General features: G+C 42.9%; 1 protein-coding gene across 2 annotated transcripts in view; it reads left to right on the forward strand.

Moving 5' to 3' along the window:
• The window catches only part of Zeb1 (zinc finger E-box binding homeobox 1), a 165,265-nt gene that overhangs the window by 136,322 nt on the left and 4,966 nt on the right, over positions 1-23,977 (forward strand). Inside the window, exons 3-6 of one of the 2 annotated variants that reach the window (XM_041641528.1) lie at positions 8,366-8,527; positions 13,049-13,251; positions 15,162-15,267; positions 19,075-20,879. In XM_041641528.1, coding sequence (XP_041497462.1) covers positions 8,366-8,527; positions 13,049-13,251; positions 15,162-15,267; positions 19,075-20,879 — 2,276 coding nt within the window. The remainder of the gene's footprint in view (positions 1-8,365; positions 8,528-13,048; positions 13,252-15,161; positions 15,268-19,074; positions 20,880-23,977) is intronic. The other variant, XM_041641529.1, reaches the window with a different exon arrangement.

A 23,977-nucleotide genomic window follows, 5' to 3' on the forward strand; every position in this document is an offset into this window, starting at 1 on the left:
CCTTTGTTTTCCTTACCAGGAATTATTTCATGGCTAAAATAACACTTGTTACTTCTTTGGCTGTGTGTGTAAGTTTCTGATATTTTTGCTTGACCTATTTTAATTGAACTTTAATTTTATGCAATTACATGTTTGTAGAAATTTCACAAAGTTATAGATTGATAAAAATTCAAAGAGACTCTGTGTGCTTTTTATATGATTTCCCCCAATTCTTCAAAGTTGTGATTGAAGTCACAACCAAAATACTAACATTTAACACTCACAATCAAGGCAGCACTCTCCGGCCCCCGAGACTCTCTGCTCACCTCCTCCTCACTCCTTTCCATCCCCTCACTAACTGGTTTATTCTTGCCGTCACGCATGCAGTATAAACTTTTGAATCAGCTTGTTTTCACTTTCCATAATTTCTTGGTGATTCATCTGATTACTGTGTGTATTGTATGCTGTTCCTTTTCATTGGCCATGAGTAACATAAAACTTACTTACCGGGCTATATTTTTCCATTATTTGAAAAGTCTTAATCTAAGACGTTTTTCTTGTTTATATATTCACTTTGGGTAGACAACCCTCAGGACACTCTTTTAGTTTCCCGTTTCTCCTCCTCCCCTTTTTCCTTACATTTGCCAGGAAAGTGTTCCACCTTTGAGCCACATCCCCTGCCCATCATTACTTTATAAACTTGTATATAAGTAACCATCATAAGGAATGGACTTCGGTGTCTTCTAAGAAAAAATTCTGTATACAAATAGATTTTGTTGCTTTATTCCCCTTGCATTCCATGAACTACAAGTGAGACCCAGAGGAATTCTGGTACACACACACTTTGCAGTGCTTTCTCTGTGCGTCCACCCTCATGCTGGGCCTGTGAAAAGCAGGAAGGAGAAGATTGCTGGGGTCTGTTGTGCAGCGAAGGGTGAGCTCACGCTTTACACCAGCCTCACGCAGTCTCTCTGTGCACTATGTCAGCTGTCTTCAGCGCTTCAGGTTCCACCCCAGTGCGGGAAAGAGGAGAGACTTCTGATTTTAAAGCAAAGGAAACTGTCAGCAGGAAAAAATATTTGTCAGATATAACTGTGAGAAGGGATTAATATCTAAAATTATAAAGAACTACAGAAATTAAACACTGGTATAAACATATAGTGCTGATGAATTGAACATAGTTCTCAGAAGAAGAACTACAAACAAATGGCCAGTACGTACTTGTAAAAGTGTTTGCTGTCCTTAGTCATCAGGAAAATGCAAACTATGTTGGGTCTCCAACTCACTGCAGTCAGAGTAGGTATCATTACGAGAACAAATGGTAACAAGTGCTGGCAACGATATGGGTAAAGAGGAAGGCCTCATACACTGTGGGGGGAGGATAAATTGCTGCAACCACTATAGAAATCACTGTGAAGGCTTCTAAGAAACCAAAAGTAGAACTTACATATGATTCAGCTATGCCACTCCTGGACATATGGCCAAAGGACTCTTCCCGATGTGACTACAGACATACCTTCACTTCCATCTTCATTGCTTCCCTATTCGCAATAGCAAAGAGATGGAATCAGCCTAGATGTCTATCAGCAAATTAAATGCAAAATGAAAATATGGTATGTGTGTACATCATCCATAAAGAAAATTGAGTGTGTAGGAAAATGGGTAGAAAACACTATATTAGAACAGATAAGCCCTATTCAGGATGACAGCGTCCACCTGTTCTCACTCATATGCAGCTCCTAAGCTCTGTATGTGCTTATGTGTGTGGGAGTGAGCATGGATAGAGGTAGAAAACTAGGAAGAGGCTGATTGGGGGGGAAAGCTGTAAGGAAGGGGTATGGGGAGACAATGGAACACATGTGAGATGACGGGAAGGGAAGTACATGGGGTGGGAAGGGAGACGGGAGAAAGGAAAGCGTAGGGAGGAAAGAGGAGTTGGGGGAAAACAACCAGACTGAGCAGGTATGAAGTGCCCTAAGGACACCTGTTACTGGCTTGGGGAGACAGCCTAGTTAGGAAAGTGCTTGTCCTAAGTTCAGATGCCCAGAACCCATGTTGCAAAAACAAAGACTAGGTGTGGCAGTGTGCACTAGTAATCCACCACTGGGCAGGCAGAGAGAACATCCCTGCAGCTCAATGAGGAGCTCAGGTTCTGTTGAAACACCCTGGCTCAAAAAATACGGCTTTGTCTAAAAACAACAAAAAGGAAGGAAGGAGAAAGGGAGGGAAAAATGAGGGAACTGAGGAAGACAGTCAACACAAACCTCTGGCCTCCACCCATACATGTCTATTAAACATAAAATTGAAAAAATAAAGTGCCAAGAATAAAATCACGAGTAATAAATAAAACTCTGGGAAGAGATCCTAAAGTATCATCTAATGAGCATAGGTTCTTATACCAAGAGGCAATGAAGGAGAATAAATGAAGAAAATACGTAATTTAATCAGAGATAGATTTTTAATTAGATATAAGAACTATACATAGAAACCCAGTAATAGTCAAAAGTTAACTATACTATTAATATCAGTGTTCATGTTATGTTAGTACATAGTCACTGTTTTGTTTTTAATTGAAAAACAAAAGATAAGCATAAGAAGTAACTATAACCATTTTTCAATTACCATGATGTTTTAAGTAGATACATTAAAAAGAAATAATGAAATAAAGACAATAAGAAGAAGGAGGCTTATAAATACGCAGCAGATTTGGTGCCTGTCTTATAATTCTGTAAGTCATGTCATTTTGCCAGTGGGAAGTACGAACCGAGAATTCTTTTTCATAACTATCTCAAAACTTTATAACTTTTGACATAATTTCCATGTTTGTTTGAAAAGTATGTATATTTTAACTGCTTTTCATATAATGGTTATCCTTAAGTATAAGAAATAAGGTTAATAAATAGAAATCTGCTGGCTCTGCTTGGCGGGCCATGCCTAGAATGCAGTCCCAACACTCACAAGGCTGAAGCGGAAAGATTGCTAGGGGTTCAAGGCCAACCTAGGTATAATACCTTTTCCTCAAAAAATGCAAAAGAAATGTGAAGGAGAGGCCAAACTTGGAGAAGGAGGACATGCTGAGGTCTTGGCCCACTGTGTATTCCACGGGCTTAGAGGATCAGATGTGTGGTTAATGCTCTTTTTCTCAACAGGCAAACCTAAGAGAAGTCAAAATAAGGATTTCTGACTGGCATCTTCAGTAGAATTTAATTAGGGCATAAATAACTGTGTTGTTTAATATAATTTTGTGAATATTCTGATTATAACTGGGACATGTACTCTGCTCCAACTAAAATCCATTTCATTTTTTAACCCTGTATCTTTTGTAAATGCACATTCCAAATTATAATTAAAATGTACCTGAATATAGAAAACAGAAATTCTTCCTGCTCCAATGTAGACATTTATTTATAATATCTTTATTCTGCATCTATTCTGTACCAGATTTTATGATTAGCCCACTGTGAGTACAGAGGTGGCCTGTGAGTATCACAAGCCTCCATTTCTGTTTGTTACAGTATGGTAAGGAATAGAGGGGACGGAATCCTGTAGTACTTTGTATGTGTGTTTGGGCACCACAAGGTTTGGTTCAGTTCTGCTCCAGGTTACCTCCAGTTTGAAGGGCGGGGTGTGACAGTCAGGTCAGCCTGCTTTCAACCTCTTCCCCCAAGTGGCTGTGTGTCTGGCATGTTGTTAGTATCACCAAAACAGTTTTGTTTTGGGTTTTTTTTTTTTTTTTTGAGGCAGGGTTTCTCTGCAGCTTTGTTTGGTTTTTAACTTAGGAGACTAATAGAGAAGTTGGTGCAGCTTCTCATGTAGTGCCTGGAGCCCAGGAATGTGTAGTATGGAGGAGAAATGGGGGGATCTCTACTACTTCTAAGTTCTGCCTTCCAACCTATAAATAAAGTTGTTCTCCTAAGACTCCCAATGTCCCTTTATGTTAGAAATCTAAACTCTGAGACTTTGTGTGTAATGACAGGTTACCACTAACAAAATACACCCGCCCTCATAACTGGTCAGTCCAGCTTTGGGTGTTCTAAGAATACTGTGTGTATAAGGGGTATATGAAACAAACATTTTATATTTAGATTTGCTTCTGTCCCAAAGTTATCTCATTTATTTGCATCAATATTGAAAAATCTGAACTCTCAATTACTTCTTGTCCCAGAGCAGTCTAGGTAAAATGTACTTAACCTGCAATTCCAAAAGCAAGTGTATTTCCAGAAGTATATCCAAAACTGGTTTGATTTTTTTTTGAGATATCTTCATGACAAAGTGGTTTACCTGATTTCTTTATAAAGCTGTATTTTCAAAATCACACTACGTATTTTTAAAAAGGAAAATTCAAAATAAAATATTATCTGAACTCAGTTTTCTTTTCATATTTCAGAAGCTAAAAGTGTGGATCTGTCTTAACCCCTTGTTCTTGGCTTCGGTCAGGAAATGAAAGAATCCTGGAGCCAGCAGCTCAGGCAGGTGGTGCAGAAGGTGCATAGGTCATTGCTTGCCTTGAAGAGGGCTTTTGTGACACTGGCTTTTATGCTTGTGAATCCTGGGCTTAGTCTGTTTCCTTATCCATTATTTTGCCCTCCTTAACTGGTAAAGAACTTTAGTATATGGGGTACTATAGAAAAACTTAGATGTTAAAAGTTATTTAAATATAAAATTTCAGGCTTATATAATACAGATTTTCCATTCTATACATATGAATATAATCTACAGATAATAAAATCAAGTGTTCAAATGATTCTTTGAACATATATGATGTTTTTACCAAAGTTAGAAAAGTGCAGAACTTTACTACCTTGAACCGAGTTGTTAGTTGCCAACGTGCTTTGAGTTATCCGCAGGATGGAAAGCAGGGGACAGAAAGTAAGCAGTGTCCTGGGTTCTCTGTAAACTATGTGGTAATCATGAGTGTTGATGAGTTGAGTGAATATAGAACAACAAACAAGAACTGTGATTGCAATGACCAAAATGAAATTCAGTTACAGTAAACAAGGAAATTTGCTCCTAGGCAGCTAAAAGTACACATTCCCAAGACTCAAGGCTGTCCCACTGTAGTGGATTCAGACCAACCTGCTATCATCTCTCACTTGTAATTGGCATCAAACATTCTTCCACGGCCCATGAGCTAGGCAGACCACTAGGATGTAAACCAAACCAGCAAACTCCATAAAGATGTACTTCCCACAAAATGATGTGTGTGTGTGTGTGTGTGTGTGTGTGTGTGTGTGTGTACGTGTGTACACAAACTCAGCCTTGGGTTAGGTATTCCTAACATGTTATTTCATTTTTTTATGTTTGTTAACTTTAAAATGCACCTCAGGGCAATCCACGGCATCTTATAAATGATCTGTGGCTTGCAAGTGACCAAAACAGATATTGTTCCCCTGTAAGCATTATCACTTATAGTTGCTATTTCCTTCAAATGAAAGGAAACTTTGAATTCCAAAGAATTAATTAATAATGAAGCATATGGCGAATTGTGCCTACTGCCTATGTTTTGTCCCTTATCTTGGCCATGTGTAACTTGCATGAATAGTGTATTCAGATCTGCTTGTTATCAAATATTTGTCATGCTACCTTACAAATTATATAAGGTATTTAAACTTGACATATAGTATTTGAAAAATAAAAATGTTATATGAAATATTTAAAGTCTTAGTTTTGAGTGAAAAAAGTAATACTGTTGAACACAAAATAGGGCTGTTTGTTGCCTTTAGTGATAACTTTGATGATTTATAAATCTTGTATCACCAGAGTTAGAGGACCATTCCCTCATTCATACAAAATACCATCAAGCAGCCCACCCATAGCTCCAGGTTCAAAATGTTTTATCTCTGTTCTTTACTGTGAAAGTCATTCTTTCAGTTTAAAGTCCTAACACATAGATTTTTCTCCCTTCAAAAAACCATGTGTAGAAAGCAGAGTATTAGCCACAGCAGCTGCAGAATGCCAGGCCCTCCCCTATGAAGATTCCTCTACAGCCGCTGCAGAATGCCAGGCCCCCCTATGAAGGTTCCTCTACAGCCGCTGCAGAATGCCAGGCCCCCCTATGAAGATTCCTCTACAGCCGCTGCAGAATGCCAGGCCCCCCTATGAAGGTTCCTCTACAGCCGCTGCAGAATGCCAGGCCCCCGTATGAAGGTTCCTCTATAGCAGCTGTTCTCAGCCTTTAACACCGTTGTGACCCCCAACCTTAAAATTATTGCATTGCTACTTCACAACTGTAATTTTGCTATTGTTATTCATTGTAATTTAAATATTCTGTTTTCCAGTGGTCTTAGGCCACCCCTGGGATAGGGTCATTTCTCTGCCCCTACCCCAAACGGGTTGTGACCCACAAGTTGAGAACCACTGCCCTTGAGGCTCCTAAATGGACTTTGCTGTTCCTTCCTTTTAGTCTACAGGGTCTCTCAGGAACAGGAGGTGGAGTCAGGAGCCAGTAAACCTACAGTAGATCCTAGTGAATGTGGCTCTTAGGGAAGGGGAAAGATGGCAGTGGAGCTCTGGAGACATGACTCTTTGATACCAACATTAGGTCTACATTCATGGTTCAGGGCCAGCCAGGGCTACATAGCGAACCAAAAGAAACTTAGAGATTGCCTTCCAACTACACCCTTGACTAGGGAATAGCTGCAGACAGAAGCACTGTGCAAAGTTCACTGTTTGCTCTTTCTACAGCTGACTTCCTTTAGCTGCTCATGGATTAAGAGAAGTATTGGCCAAGCCTCGTCTTCAGACAGTGGGACCCTCTACCCCAAACACCCTTCATTGCTCTAAGCATCCCATCACAAAGCTTCACAAATGGAAAGTGAAGATGTCAGCATAGGAGAAAACTTCATACTGAGCTTTTGTGTTAAATATCTGCTCCCTTTAATCTGTATTGAGAGTTCCGTAATTCTGACCTTGACAACCAACGCCATGTTTGAGAATGGTCTTTGTCCCCTCTAGTCGCCTCCTGGCTAGCAATTAGGGATGCAATTCATGAAGACATCACAAGAAAATGTCACCCCCTTCCTCTATCTGTAGTTTTACATAGTTGGCTTCAGCTCTCAGCTTCCCACACTTGATGTCACATGTGTCACTCCTCACAGAACCCATGTAACCAGGGAGACCTGCTTTGCTTATGTGTCACTTTGGTAACTTTGTGCTTGGAGGGCGCCTCATTAAAGCAATGGATGAGAAGGAACACGCCCTTCCCTCCCTTCCTATTAAGTGAGACCAAAGGATCCTATGAAAAGTTACGCATGAAAAGAACCAGAAAGCATAGATGACACTGAGGAACTGTAACCAGAAGTTTCTGGCTTACCTCTGCAAAGCATCCTCCTGCAGGATGACTGACTGTCTGATGGTGACCGACATGAGTGAAATCATACAATACAGGAGAAGCTAAGTGATGTGGTGTTGACTGGCAAGGATTAAATGATACCGTTCCCAGTGTACATGAAATGATAAATGATTGCTGTATTAAAAAGCTAAAAAGCAAATAAAGCAGAAAATCTAGTGACAACTTTAATTGTATCATTGCTTCTCAAGTCCTAGACAGGATACATCCTAAGAAGATCCAGTCTTGCAGGGTCAGTCTTGGTCTATTAGGAAGGGGCACTTTACAGAACTAGCCTGAAGTGTATATGAGGTCTAGCTTAAGAGCCTTGACTCTTGTGAAGTCGTTAGTCACGCCATGGAGTAGATGATGCCCTCTGGAGCCATGGAGGAAACAGGGACGATGGAACAGCAGAGCTGTTTTAGGGGTATCAGGGCATCCTGGTCACCATTCCAAAGGGAACACATTCGGGTTCTCTTAAAACCTTTGAACTCAAGAAGAAGGTCCCCGCCATAATACCATGATTAAACTAAACACTATTGGGGCAGAAGCCAAGAAGGAAAGCCTTGTTTAGAAAAGAACTTTTACTGATTTGATACCTTTGGCTCCTATTAGATGTCTAGCTACAGATGATTACTTAGTTGACTTTCTAGGTAATCACACAACTAAATTGAAAGGCTGGGGTATGTGGGAATGAGTCAGAGTCAAGGTAACTTTCATGGTAGGTTAACTAAGGAGTGAACTTAGACAATAAGATATATTTTTGCCTGGTTTATCACTAAGTGAGAAATAGTTATCTCACACCCCACATTACTTTCTCTGAGTTGTGCTATTAGTGGGTAGAATGAAGTTAGGCTCTGGAACTCAAAAGTGACTTTGAGAATTTCATATATTTATGGCACTTGAGATCTATAAAGCAAATACTGAATAGATTGCAAGAATAAGTAGAATACATTTTTAGCTTTCAGGTATGTTCTATCAAGATAAGTAAATTCTTAGAAAAACCTTAAAATAATTTTGTGGTAGGATAGCTTTTTATAGAGAGTATGTTTCTTTCAGTAAAAGATGATGAGTGTGACTCAGATGCAGAAAATGAACAAAACCATGACCCTAATGTGGAAGAGTTCCTGCACCAACAAGACACGGCCATCATTTACCCTGAGGCGCCTGATGAGGACCAGCGGCAGGGCACACCAGAAGCCAGTGGTCAAGACGAAAATGGTGAGGCCAGCTTAGCACGCTGTTTTCTTTCTCAAGTTAAAGGGTTGTTATTTCTGTTACTCTATTGCAGGCACATATTTCTACTGAAGGGAACACTATGAGAACCAAAAAGTCATGAGTGCTCAAGAGAATCAGTACAGCGTTGAGTTGTTGGCTGCTCTTGAATGCACACCAGGCGCTGACCTGCTATCAGGCACTTCTTCAGTGCCTGTATCACCTCCCATTGAAATAGAAGCTGCTGGCAGAAGTGAGAAGGAATTTGACCTGTTCTGTCCTTTGATTTTTTTTGTTTGTTAATATTCTTTTAGCAAGTGAAATAGGATGGTCCAGCTGAGAGCACCCAAACTGGAGCAGTAGTTCTCGGGGTGTGCTTTAGTCCGCATCAGTATGGGTTCCCAGGGAGTAAAGGGGGGTGAAAGGACAATTCAGAATATGTTCAGAACTCCTAATCAGAGACAGGCTACCAATCTGCCCTTCCGAGAGTAATAACCAAATGCAAATCACATGTAAGTGTTCCTATAAGTGATGTGAAGTCATATTTGTACCAAGAATAGGAAGGGTCTTGCAATTTTCCAGGATTCATCAAGTGTTAATTTCTTAAATTCTTCTTCAGTTTTCTGGAGTTCTCCATTGAGTGGATAGATTTAGCTTAATATTCAAGCAATCAACTCTGAACTTTTTTGAGGAAATTGAGAAAAGATGTCATGAAAAAAGAAAACAGGGAGCCGAGACATAGCTCAGTTGGTAGATCACTTGCCTAGCATGCACCAAGCCTTGAGTTCAGTCCTTAGCATGAAATAAACCAAGTGTAGTGGCACACACCTGTAATGCCACACTTAGGAGATAGAGGCAGGGAGATCAGAAATTCAGGGCCATCCTTAATTGCATAGGAAGCTGGAGGCCAACCCAAGCTACATGAGAGCTTATCTAAAAACAATGAAGAAAGAAAAAAATAGATGCTATAGTCAAGTGTAAAAATGTGTTTCTTTTGTTGAAACAAGAGTCAGCTGTATCTCTGTTAAATCACAATCAACTCTAAGAAAAGAGCAGAGCAAGAAGCAAGTGTGGTAGTGTACACATGGAACCCCAGCACGAGGGCAGCTGAGCTAAGGGTGTCATGAGCTCAGAGCCAGACTCTGTAAGATCCTGTCGGGGGAGGGTGTGATGAGAAGAAATGTATGCTTCAGTCTAGAATGGACAGGATTTCCTGTAATGAAATCTGTGATAAAGAAGGTAAACGTAGGGTATTCAGAGACTGCTCCTCGACCTTGCTAAACAGGTATATTTGAAGAAGGTAAATGCCAGCTCAAGGGTCTCTGGGATTCATTTGAATAACTAGTTCTCTGTGCTCTGTTAGGACACTCAGAGAACCCATGGTCCCTCTGTTTTCAATTCCTGACTGTTTGTTTCTAATATGTTTGCATTTCACTCCAAGATGCAGGAGGTTATAATAGAAATGACAGAGAAACAGAAAAAAGTTAAACCTATTTGAATATATGTAAAACTTTTATATAACAAATAATTTGAAAAAAGCCTCAGTGAAAGAAAAACACAAATATACAGATTTGTTCCATAAATAATAAATCAGCCTAGTATGTTCATCCTTATGAGCCTTGTTGTTGCTAGTAAACTGGGTAAAAGGTCACAGGTGGGGGCCTAACTACTCTGAATTAGTAAAGTATTTGAATTATAGAGTATGTATATAAACAGCCATATATATATGTGTGTGTGTGTCTGTGTGTGTGTGTGTGTGTGTGTGTGTGTGTGTGTGTGTGAACTATAGAGTATGTGTAGCCAATTGCTGCAGGGAAACAGGCCACTTGTTCAACCCAGCCACCTGGTTAGCTTAGTCCCAAAATAACCACACAGAAACTGTATTAATTAAATCACTGCTTGGCCCATTAGCTCTAACTTCTTATCGGCTAACTCTTACATCTTAGTTTAACCCATTTCTATTAATCTGTGTATTACCATATGGCAGTGGCTTACCCACTAAGTTTTGGCAGCATGTCTTAACTCTGGCTGCAGATTCATGGCGTCTCTCTGACTCTGCTTTCTTCCTCCCAGCATTCAGTTCTGTCTTCTCTGCCTACCTAAGTTCTGCCCTATCAGGCCAAAGCAGTCTTTTTATTCGTTAACCAATACAAGCAACACACAGAGGGGATTCCCACACCAAGTATGTATATAAACCACTGTGATTTAATGAGAGCAGTGACCATGTCATACCAGAAGACAGCATTTGACAGCACACCTTCTTGTCTGCACTGCCTGCATTCCTCAGTCTTCCTCTCCACACTGTTCCATGCACTTCAGGAGGATTGATATTAATGTACTGTTTTGGGTTGAGCATGTAACAGCCACTTATTCTCAGCACTGTGACTGGTTGTGAGTCTCCCCATTTACTGCTGCCTGCCACAAAAAGCAGCTTTTCCAGCAAAGGTTGAAAGCAGCACTAATTGGTGGTATAGGCCGAAATACTCAGAAGGCTGCTTGACAGCATGCCCATTTAGCAAAGTAGTGATGGTAGGTTCGCACCTGATAACCATGACCTCCCCAACCACAGGCTTTGACCAGATTATCAGTATTAGACATGACTTCCCTCCTGTGGATAAGGCCCCCCAAAGCAGCCATGCCACTATTTCTCCAGTGGGCACATTGTTCCAGGCTGTTCAGTATTATAATATTTAGGTTCTACCAGGGGGTGAGTTAATTGACGACAGCTTTCCCTCTCTAGTGACCCCTCCATAGTAGCACCTTCCAGAACTATAATAGCTAGCTAGCCTGCAGGAAGTTTCGCAGTAAGTTTGAGATTGATTTCTGTATGTCCTGAAACCAAAGTGTGTGATGTCTTCAGGATTAGGGTTTTACCATCTAGTTCTATTGGGCAAACAAAAATAATGGCAATAACCTGTATTTGGGGCTCCTGAGGTCTCCCAGACCAATAATGCATCAACACCTAGTGCTATGGTTCATTTAATGTCCACGTCTTCTGAGGAATCATTGTCCACCTGTGCAGACTACCCCCATCCAGACTCCTTTTATAAATTATATTTTCCACAAGACTTTTTCATATATTCATAGTTTTGATTAACCCACCCTTGTTCCTTCCTTCTATGATTCTTAAAACACATTCACACTTGCTTTTTATTGGTTTTGCTAGTGACCAAAAAGAATAAATCCATACCTCATGTTTAAGAGAATCCAGTACACTGGTTTAAGAAAATAACTTGCTATCCAAATAGCATGAGTAGCCCATGAACAGTTTGCTTACTAATTGTACAAATCATGAAGACAAACTGTAGCACATAATGAGTGTGCATAGCTCCCTGGCACTGGGGGAAGAGCAGTTTGGTTAATGGAACCATGGGACAGGGCCATGCCAGCAAACACCAATTGCAGCAGATCTTACCTTTGGTGTTACCACTCCTAGAATCAGTCGGATTCACTGGGCATCCTGGCAAGGGAGAAGTCCCAAAATGCTAGTTTCCCATTGTCTTATGCAAAATAAAATATGGCTTTGTTCAAAAGAAGAGTCTGCATTAGAATGGTACCTAACTAAACTCTCTGGATGAAGTGGCCTTGTTAGCTAGCAGCTGAAGATGCCATAGTGAAATTAGGGGCTCTGGTTATTTGATTTTTATTCATATATTTATAGATATTTCAACATACTTGACTAGTCATTTAGAGTTCAGGTTTCAATCTCTCATATATAGAATTGTCTTTAAGTAAGACATTTAGTTTATGGACTCGAACTCCAGTAAAGCAGTATGTGTGTATAATGAAGCATCTGAAGATTATAAACTACCTTAAGTTGTATATTTTCTATGAAGAATTTAAAATTGAAGAAAATAGAGAGTATATTTACAGTAAGGTGTCACTTATGAACTAATTTCTTAAAAAAATAAAAATAAAATAGGAAACTACTGAGAGTAGTAATAAACTGGTAATGTATTCCAATTTAGGATTCTCCATTGAAGTGCTCTACTTCCCTGAGTCTGCACACCTTTTGTGGTCTGAACTTAGTCATGTTACCACACCTGACTACCAGGCACCTTGGAAACTGCGCTACTTACTTGTGGCAGTAACTTAGGTGTCATTTTCAAATGAAAAACAGTTAGTGCTAAGTAAACAATGGAATTGTCATGAGCAGACTCTTCACAACAGCTCCCATACAGTGTGTGTGTATGTATGTGTGTGTGTGCTTACCAGTGTAACTCAATCCTAATTTTACTTGTTATTTCTTTAGTTAACCAAACACAAAAAAGGGAAAGAATTAGGGTTCTGAGACAGGGGATTTGAAAGCTGTGGTTGAATGCTAAGTTAATCATTTGCTTGCTGTGTAACTTTTAAGCAACTTAACCTGTATTTATTGTCATGCTTTCTCTCTCATAAATGGCAATGACTATGCATTGTTTGAGGGCAGATGCAGGGGGAGCAGCACTGCCGCTGTGTGGCCCGGGTTGGTGGTAGCTGACCATATTCCTTGGATGCTTTAAGTTACAGTATCTCTTTCCATCACAGGAACACCAGACGCATTTTCCCAGTTGCTCACCTGCCCATATTGTGATAGAGGCTACAAGCGCTTTACCTCTTTGAAAGAACACATTAAGTATCGCCATGAGAAGAATGAAGACAACTTCAGCTGCTCCCTGTGCAGTTACACCTTTGCATACAGGACCCAGCTGGAACGCCACATGACGTCACACAAGTCAGGAAGAGAGCAAGTAAGTGAAAGGAGCAGGGCAGCCACCTCCCACACTCAGGGAGCTTTGGGAAAGGAGGCCTTTGGGTATGCGGAGGCTGCCTGTGCGCAGTCTTACAGAGAAGAGAGGGTGGTTAGTGAGTGTTCTTCTCAGGGAAGGGCCTTGCCATCCTAACTTGTTTTGCGTAAACCATAACAAGTATCCCTCCGAGTCTGAGAAACTCCAGGCTGTGTTCTATCAACATGTTTTGTGTAGGAAAATAAGTATTGGTCTTTAAACCACATGACTTCAGCACTGACCAAATCAAGGGGAGGCTGCAATTTTTTGATTTTTCCTGGAGGTAGTGACTATACTAAGTATAAAATACTACAGTTTGTCTGCAATAGTCAGGGAAGCTGCCTCCTCCATACAGTTTGAGAACTTTTAGCCTGAATACTCAACTTTGATGGCTTAGTCTAATTCTATCACCATGTATGTTTTCTAGAATTATAAACTGAGTGTTTTAACTATAAATTACACTTAAAGTGTAGGCTTTATATTCAAGATTAAAATCAAAGGATCTTTAGTAATTGTTCTTTTTTTACAATGTCCTGGTTGGGAACTGTCAGCTACCAGCAAGCAAGCTACTACCCATTTGACATTAACTTCACAAGCCAAGTAACAGTGTAACAGGATGCTGGGGCACAGATCTGAGTTTCAGCACATGTCCAGCTTCTTACATCACAGGATTGTGAACACAGACCTGCTGCATTTTGGAGAACTCTGTATAGGGGCCTTATAGAAGTCATTGTCCCACAGTCTTTGTGCCTTTGCTAACCTAATGGATAAGCTCTGTAAAAAAAAGTCAACAGGAAAAGAAGAAACAGTCAACCTGTTTGCTCAGGACCTTGGCATCACTCACAAAATCTGATACTAAGAGGAGAGTGGTAGTGAGGCAGGAGAGGACCAGAGTCTGCAGCAGTCACCTAACAGTAAAGGCTGAGAGGAACCACTGAACGTGGGAGGCAGCAGAAGAAAAGGAAGGAGTTCCTGGGGAAACGACCACCTGCTCCTGGACCTTGCTGAGGAGGCTTCCCAGGGAGAGTACCGATAGCACCATACAGTGCTTTCTGCGGTAGAGACTGGTGCAGCTCTAGCATAGACGAGGCTTAGCAAAGAGCTGTCCGTGTGACTTTTGAAAGTAGACCCACTCTGCTGCAGCTGGGACCATATTGGCTCAGTGGTGAGGGCCCCGGCCAAAGAACAGATAGACAGCAAAGCTGAAGCCAAACTATGAGAACAAACTCCTAGAGTCTGCAGCGCCATGATGGCCATTTGGATGGGTGTGAACTAAAAGGAGCTGTGGTGGGGCTTGGGGGCAGTGTGAGGAAGGATGGCTGAGAGGTCTGGGAGACCATTCAGCCTTTGAAATCAGATATGGCTAAGGGATGAGCATTTCCATGTCTTACAAGCTATGTGCTCCATACATATCTCCATTTCTGTCATATGTCAGCCCCAGTAATAAGGACCTAAGAAGGAAGAGGACAAAGTCCTGACATCAGGGAACACACACAACTGATATGAACCAAACTAAAATGAAAACAAAGTATTTTCAGCATCATCGGATTAAGGCAGGTTTTGGAAACATCAAACATAAGAGCTGTACCGTCCTATTGAAATGGGCCTGGTACTCCAGTGAGGTTCTTGTTCTACTGACAGGTCTCTCTTAAAACAACTTGTTAACTTTAATCTAGAGTGCAGACAAGACCATCCCTAGATCCTAATAAAACACAAACCACTCTACATCTGGGAAATGTTCTGTATTTGTGACTGCTGTGACTTCAGGGAAATACTCTGTATTTGTGACTGCTGTGACTTCAGGCCTGTGACACACAACGAAATCATCAAACTCACCTGGGGTGTGAGATGTAAACACCAGTTCTTTCTTGCAGAGACACGTGACGCAGTCTGGGGGTAATCGTAAGTTCAAGTGCACTGAATGTGGAAAAGCTTTCAAATACAAACACCACCTAAAGGAGCACTTACGCATCCACAGTGGTGAGTATGTGCTTTCTTCCTGCATCCGTACAGCGTGACAGCTGTGTCAGAACAGGTTCCACAGGGGTAAGAACTACTTGCTACTTTTCACTTGAATGATATTTCATTAGTATCTAACCTCTAAAGTATATAATACAGCAAAAACCATTTTCCTATGTAAATGTAATATAAATGAAGATAGACTTTACATGAGAAAAGTAAAAAAGGAACTTAATAAAATTCATGGGAAGATAGTATGGATCCAGAGAGCTTAAATAGCATAAGTTAGAATTTACAAGAAATGTTAGCTAAACATGAAGTTTAGGGTTAAAATTTGGGTTAAATTGGGGTTAAAGAATAAAAATAAGATAAAACTTGATTAAGATTTATGCTGTGGTTTTATATTAGCATTTATCGTCTCTCTTAATGGAACAAAGTTGGGGTGCATAGCTTATTCCAGAGATCAAAACACTGGTCTCGAAGCAAGACATTGAAATTAATGGAGAAATCCTGCTTGGTGATCAAAGCCCTATCTCAGTCAATGTCTTAGTTGGGGTTTCCATTGCTGTGAAGACGTACCATGATATCAGCAGCATAGCTTGCAAGGAGTGAGGCTCACCTCCTACCATTTGGGTCTCAAAAATCAAACTTCGGCCCCTAGGCTTGGTAGGAAGGACTCACATCCACTACTCATCTCACTGGATCCATTTTCTTTAGATTTTACAAAATTACAGACAATAATGGATTGAAACTTTAAAACAAAACAAAACCCCACCAAACTCAAGTTCTTCCCTCAGGTGTCTTGAAGAGCATCCACTGTTCAGGCACCCAATAACGAGCCACCTGCACCTCCTCAGGAAGCATCTGTCGTGATCTTTCCTTAGTTGTTTTCTTTAGCTTTTAAAATTTGTTGAAGGTCAGAGTCCATAGTTATATTTTCTAAAATGACCTGGATTGTTACTTTGTTCTCATCACCATAAAGCTTTAGCTGTGAGCCCTGGGCCGACCCGTATGCACTAATGGACAGACCCGTGTGCAATAATGAACAGACCCGTGTGCACTAATGGACAGACCCGTGTGCACTAATGAACAGACCCGTGTGCACTAATGGACAGACCCGTGTGCACTAATGAACAGACCCGTGTGCACTAATGGACAGACCCGTGTGCACTAATGGACAGACCCGTGTGCACTAATGGACAGACCCGTGTGCACTAATGGACAGACCCGTGTGCACTAATGGACAGACCCGTGTGCACTAATGGACAGACCCGTGTGCACTAATGGACAGACCTGTGTGCACTTGAACAGACCCGTGTGCACTAATGGGCAGATTGCTATGTTAGGAGCTGAGCTGTGCCCATAAGACTCTGATGTCTCCACTCAGTTAAGACAAAAGCACTCGTGCTCAGGTACAAACCTCCCCACAGAGTACTGGCATATTCATTCTGTGGGTTCAGTATTCTAGCCTGCAAATCCTCACGTAAGATGTGACCACCCCTCTCCTCAGCCCTTAAAACCCAGTCTGTAGCTCTGCTTTAGTAGCGCCACTTCCTGACAGAACTCCAGGCTGAACTGGCTGCAAACCATAACCACGGTAAACTGGGTCACGCTGTAAACATAAATAAAGATCTCAAGCTAGAAGCCAGAGTTCCAACATAGTAACTTTGGTTTAGAATAATTATTCTGTGTACCATGATGAAACATAGGGTTCTGACACTAACTTAGGTCTCAAATAACCCCATAAGATAGATTCTGTTACATCCCAAATTTTCTGATAAAGACAGATAGGTTCATAATGCTTAACTAACTTCTCCAAGATTTCTTGGCTAGTTCGTGACACAGCTGAGCCCTGTCGGCAGTACCCCAGCTCTGAGCCATGGCCTCCCCCACTCTAGTGTCACACATCTGTCTTCCTTCTCTTTAGTGGGGAGACACTGCTGTGACTCATTCAGTCTGTTATCAGGTCATTAGCAGTTGGACGGAGATGATCTCGAGCAGACCCTTGTCAAGCAGAGCGGCATTGGCACATGCCCTTTATCTCATGGCCACTGTACACTGCCATCTGATAGCGTTCTCAGCGTTGAATCCTATTCCAAGCAGCCTGTTGGCAGAATTTTGATAAACTGAGGAGCATCCAGAGGTAGGATAGTAAGAGGGAAGGTTAAGAGCCCTGTCCCGAGGAAGCTTGTGAAGGGTCCTGATTCCCTTAGCATACAGGAAGCTGAAGACAGCATATAGTGGATGAGAAGATCTGCTTGTTAAAGAAAAAAAAAAAAACAGCCTTGTGTGTGGTATCAGAAGGGAGAGCAAGAAAAGGCCTGAGCCTGAGAACCAGCAGCTGGCCCAGCCCTCAGGCTATCCCTTGGTAAAATTGCTTTTTAAGTGAAACACTGCAGTTTGTAGGAAGCATGCTGGAAGTTCTGCTGTGTGTCTCATGACCTTCATAGCAGCCCAGCAAGAGTCTGTCTGTCTGCTCACAAGCCAAAGCACCGAGGTTTGGAAAGATTAAGGAAGCGGTGTATAATGGAGCCAGAATCTGAACCCATTCTGTGGGAAATAGCCTGGCTGTGCTCCCCGGGACTCCTGCAAGAGTCACCTGCCTTGTGCTAAACAGTTTAAGCAGAAACTGGTCAAATATGCAAACACACCCTATCGAAAGAGTTCTGGCTTCTTAGATCCCTTGAAATGCTAGTATCTGGTCCTTCAAATAAGCACATTGCTGAGAAGGCGGGTTCATGCTTCCTCGGTTTGTGGCCTTGACCCAGAGCACCGGCAGCAGCACCAACGGTGGCTGTGGTGGCACCAGCGGCAACGGCACTTAAAACTGACCTCTCAGTGCTCACTATGACTCTGCTGTAACACTGGAGAGATCAGCACCATCGCATTTCCTAAGGAGCTGCAAGTCTCTCATGGTGTCCGAGTGTCCATGTGACCCATGCTCTGATAGACGGCTGGACAGCTAAGAGACTGTAACTGAGTTAAAAACACAGTTTTAAAATTAGGTTTGTGTGACAATATTGCCTTTATCTCAGTACTTCTCAAAATTTCCTCCTAAAGTGTATCTGATGGCCGAGGAGAAAGAATGCCTTGTGTCCATGTCCTGGAGACTCTAGGTAGCATTTCAAGGGAGGCCTCCACCAGCAGGGGCTTCTCTAACTTCACGCTGTTTTTCCTGCCAATTCACACAAATGTTGGAGTGAACCAAAGTTAATGTGTTTGAACATAAACACAAAGTTTTACCATACCCACTAGCATGAGAAATGAAGCTGCTGTCGTGGACCGCCCTCCCCACAAGAGCCTGTTCTCTGGGTGTGGGAAGGAGTCAGTGGTTACAAATGCTTCTATTAAGGTTTCCTCCCCATAATGGGAAGATTTTTCCAATGGAGCCGCAAGGACGTGGGAATTTTTATCAATCAAGGACATGCATGCTTGTTAAGTCTGAAAGGAGATTACATTTATTTTTCTTTCCTCTAACATTAATTTCTTGTACAGATGCTTGAGTGGAGTTTTAACATTACACAGATTGATGAAATGGGATAAGGAAGTTACTCAACAGAGTAGACTGGTTCCTTTTGATATTTGAGCATTATTGAACGTTACAGAGCATGGCTGGAATGCCTTGCACATGTTAAGAAGGGTTCCTGCTTGGCTAGCACACTGTTCAGAGGAAGGTTCTATTTACATGTTTTCAACATTTCTGTAGGTTTTGAACTTGAAATAATGCTGTAAATAATGTTATGGGCACACAGAAGAGTCTTGCTATGTTTTACTGTAGGGCAGGGTGGGAATGTGATGACTCAGTAATGGGTCTGTTTTGTTGTTTAGGAGAGAAGCCATATGAATGCCCAAACTGCAAGAAACGGTTTTCTCACTCGGGTTCCTACAGCTCACACATAAGCAGTAAGAAGTGTATTAGCTTGATGCCTGTGAATGGGAGGCCCAGATCAGGACTCAAGACGTCACAGTGTTCCTCACCATCTCTTTCGGCATCACCAGGCAGTCCCACGCGCCCACAGATACGGCAGAAGATAGAGAATAAGCCCCTTCAAGAACCGCTTTCTGTAAACCAAATCAAAACTGAACCTGTGGATTATGAGTTCAAACCCATAGTGGTTGCTTCAGGAATTAACTGTTCAACCCCTTTACAAAATGGGGTTTTTAGCGGTGGTGGCCAATTGCAGGCAACCAGTTCTCCTCAGGGTGTGGTGCAAGCTGTTGTTCTGCCAACAGTTGGTTTGGTATCTCCCATAAGTATCAATTTAAGTGACATTCAGAATGTACTTAAAGTGGCAGTAGATGGTAACGTAATTCGGCAAGTTTTGGAGAATAATCAAGCCAGTCTTGCATCCAAAGAGCAAGAAGCAGTCCATGCTTCGTCCATCCAACAGGGCGGCCACTCTGTTATCTCTGCCATCAGTCTTCCTGTGGTTGATCAAGACGGGACAACCAAAATTATCATCAACTATAGTCTTGAGCAGCCCAGCCAACTTCAGGTTGTTCCTCAGAATTTAAAGAAAGAAAACCCAGTCCCCACAAACAGCTGCAAAAGTGAGAAGTTCCCAGAAGACCTCACTGTGAAGGCAGAGAAGGACAGAAGCTGTGATGGGGCTGTAGATGCTAGCACTTGCCTTCTGTGTGACGATTGCCCAGGAGACCTCCATGCACTTCCAGAACTAAAGCACTATGACCCAGAACACCCTGCCCAGCCTCCAGCCCCCGCCCCAGAGGCCGAGAAGCCAGAGTCCTCTGCTTCGTCAGCCAGAGATGGCGATTTGTCTCCCAGTCAGCCACCTTTAAAGAACCTCCTGTCACTATTAAAAGCCTACTATGCTCTGAACGCGCAGCCAAGCGCAGAAGAGCTCTCAAAGATTGCCGATTCTGTGAACCTACCACTGGATGTGGTTAAAAAGTGGTTTGAAAAGATGCAAGCTGGACAGATTCCAGGGCAGTCTCCTGAACCTCCTTCCCCAGAAACGGGCACGGTAAACATCCCTGCAAAGGGTGATGAGCAGCCTCAACCTGCAGATGGAAGTGAGCCCCAGGAAGACAGCACAAGTGGACAGAGCCCCCTCAAGATGACTAGCTCCCCGGCTTTACCAGGAGGATCAGCCATTAATGGTTCCAGAAGTTGCACATCATCCCCATCCCCTCTGAACCTCTCCTCGGCCAGGAACCTGCAGGGTTACTCTTGCGTGGCAGACGGTGCCCAGGAGGAGCCTCAAGTAGAACCTCTTGATCTCTCACTACCAAAGCAACAGGGAGAGTTACTGGAAAGGTCGACTATCAGTAGTGTTTACCAGAACAGTGTTTATTCTGTCCAGGAAGAACCCTTGAACTTGTCTTGTGCAAAAAAGGAGCCACAAAAGGACAACTGTGTTACAGACTCAGAACCAGTTGTAAATGTAATCCCACCAAGTGCCAACCCCATAAATATTGCTATTCCTACAGTCACTGCCCAGTTACCCACAATCGTGGCCATTGCTGACCAGAACAGTGTTCCCTGCTTGCGTGCACTGGCTGCCAACAAGCAGACTATTCTGATTCCCCAGGTGGCTTATACGTACTCAACTACAGTCAGCCCTGCAATGCAGGAGCCACCCATGAAGGTAATCCAGCCAAATGGAAACCAGGTTAGTAAAGGACTAGCTAACTATTTATAGTAAAGACATCTTCATCCACTGCAGTGTCAACCAGATTGCTCCAACTTTCATATTTAAAAGGAACTTAACCAATTTGCTTTCTTTGTGTGTCTGAATATGCCTTCCTTTGCTTACTAGTCTGAGGTGTGAAAGTGATTTCTCCTATGAAAAATAGTGAAAAACTTTAGCTGGAGACACACTTGACCTCAAAAGAATGAGAGAAAAGTTGTAATACTCATTAATTAAGTTTCTGGTTTTCTAGTTGAATTCTCAAATTGATAAGTTTTTACTTTGTTTATGATCATTAGTAAACAATCATGTTCCTGTCCACCATAAAACCCCAGGAAAGCCTCTCTAGTGAGTTGCATGCCAATACCTTTGTTAAGAGGCTTTGATTAAGCAGAGGATACTGGAAGCTTATTAGCTCACACATCCGTGGGCTGTGAATTGACTGTTCAGTCACAGTTACTGGTGAGGTGTGACTGTGGGCCTTGTGTGCATTCCTTTTTCCTTAGATGGGTTTGCTTTGCTTGCTTTGGTTTGGTTTGGGGTAGAACTCTACTGTGTAGCTGTATGTTTTTCAAACTCTGTCCAGAATTTTCCTATGTCACCAGCCTTAATGACACTTTTTCATCAATGTTTATAATTCAATCAAATACCAGAGGCGGCTGCTTGATGTTTATTGCAAGTACAGATGCAGTTACTTCCGCAACCTGCTCAGATGTGCCTTGCTGCCCTCAGTGTCCCTTCAATACTTCCACCTATGGGCTACCTATAACTAGCAACCCTTGAAGAAAACATGACCAATGACACTAGATTTCTGGTGTATAAAAAGCAGTAGAGAGAGAGTGTGTGTGTGTGTGCGTGTGTGTGTGTGTGTGTGTAAAATGTATACTACTGTATATACAGGTGTATCTACATGAGTGTGCATGTAGAGGCCAGAGATTGACAATGACAGTCTTTCTCAGTTACTCTTATTTTTTTGAGACAGGGTCTCTCATTGAACCTGGAGTCTACTATTTTGTCTAGACCGCAGGCAGTGCGTCTCCACTCTCTACTTGTCTGCACACACTCACATACACCCAGTTACACATGAGTGTCACACATGTGCTCGGATTCTGACCTCAAATCCTTACGCTTGCATAGCAAGCATCTTCTCTACTTAAGCCGTCTCACAGCCCTTTTTGAACCGTGTTGAATTTAAAGAAAGCAGAGCTTTTACTATTTCGAGTGACCGTCTATGTCAGAGAGCTGTAAAGTGGAGCCACTTCTGCCCTGGTGGCTGCAGTGGCAGGCAAATCAGTGGGTTTAGAGGCAGAACTCTGGGAGGCTCTAGGAAAAATAACAAGCTCTCAGCTTACCTAAGTCTGCAACAGGCTCTGCAAGATTATTCCTTGAGAAAAGTGCCTTCCTCCTAAAATGGCTTCCATGAACTATCTAAGGGGCTGTGTTGTGCTTTGTTCCTTCTGTAAGAATTCTAAGTGTTCTTTTTGATAGGCAGCTACTCCTACTTAAAATTCACAGACCCTCTCACACTGCTCCAGAGAAAGTGTGGACTAAAGCAAACCTGTCTTTGTCAGACCAAGGCAACTGGATCGAAGACCTCCCGAATGGAGGCACAGTTTAAAGACATTTTCTAAACACTGTGTCTTAATATTTACTTAGTGAAGCCCAGAATTTTTATGAAAAGTATGGCAAATGATGAAGTTGTAAATGAACGATGAATTAGAAAGCTCCGTGATTAACCTTTCTGCAAAGCTACTGTGAAATCATAGCTTCCAGGACCGAGTGAATGTGGCTGCTTCTGGTGCCCTCTCTGTTTGCCCCTGGGAGCCTACGTGCAGTGTCATTGCAGCATCTCATTCCTGGGTCGGGGTTTCAGAAACAACCCCCTAACTTGAAGCTTCTCTCCCGTGCATTGTCCTTTATTTATTTATGGACAAGGTGGGGCTTCACGTCCACCACTCCCACATGAAAGTCAGAGGGCAGCTTGTAGACGGCAGTTCTGTCCTTCCCCCAGTGGATCCCAGGGGTCCAGCTTGTAGAAGGCAGTTCTGTCCTTCCCCCAGTGGATCCCAGGGGTCCAGCTTGTAGACGGCAGTTCTGTCCTTCCCCCAGTGGATCCCAGGGGTCCAGCTTGTAGAAGGCAGTTCTGTCCTTCCCCCAGTGGATCCCAGGGGTCCAGCTTGTAGACGGCAGTTCTGTCCTTCCCCCAGTGGATCCCAGGGGTCCAGCTTGTAGACGGCAGTTCTGTCCTTCCCCCAGTGGATCCCAGGGGTCCAGCTTGTAGAAGGCAGTTCTGTCCTTCCCCCAGTGGATCCCAGGGGTCCAGCTTGTAGAAGGCAGTTCTGTCCTTCCCCCAGTGGATCCCAGGGGTCCAGCTTGTAGAAGGCAGTTCTGTCCTTCCCCCAGTGGATCCCAGGGGTCCAGCTTGTAGACGGCAGTTCTGTCCTTCCCCCAGTGGATCCCAGGGGTCCAGCTTGTAGAAGGCAGTTCTGTCCTTCCCCCAGTGGATCCCAGGGGACCAGCTTGTAGAAGGCAGTTCTGTCCTTCCCCCAGTGGATCCCAGGGGTCCAGCTTGTAGACGGCAGTTCTGTCCTTCCCCCAGTGGATCCCAGGGGTCCAGCTTGTAGAAGGCAGTTCTGTCCTTCCCCCAGTGGATCCCAGGGGTCCAGCTTGTAGAAGGCAGTTCTGTCCTTCCCCCAGTGGATCCCAGGGGTCCAGCTTGTAGACGGCAGTTCTGTCCTTCCCCCAGTGGATCCCAGGGGTCCAGCTTGTAGAAGGCAGTTCTGTCCTTCCCCCAGTGGATCCCAGGGGTCCAGCTTGTAGAAGGCAGTTCTGTCCTTCCCCCAGTGGATCCCAGGGGTCCAGCTTGTAGAAGGCAGTTCTGTCCTTCCCCCAGTGGATCCCAGGGGTCCAGCTTGTAGACGGCAGTTCTCTCCTTCCCCCAGTGGATCCCAGGGGTCCAGCTTGTAGAAGGCAGTTCTGTCCTTCCCCCAGTGGATCCCAGGGGTCCAGCTTGTAGAAGGCAGTTCTGTCCTTCCCCCAGTGGATCCCAGGGGTCCAGCTTGTAGACGGCAGTTCTGTCC

The sequence above is a fragment of the Microtus oregoni genome, unplaced genomic scaffold (genome assembly GCF_018167655.1).
Source record: "Microtus oregoni isolate MIOR12 unplaced genomic scaffold, Mior012 000070F_ref0000104, whole genome shotgun sequence".
NCBI lineage: Eukaryota > Metazoa > Chordata > Mammalia > Rodentia > Cricetidae > Microtus > Microtus oregoni.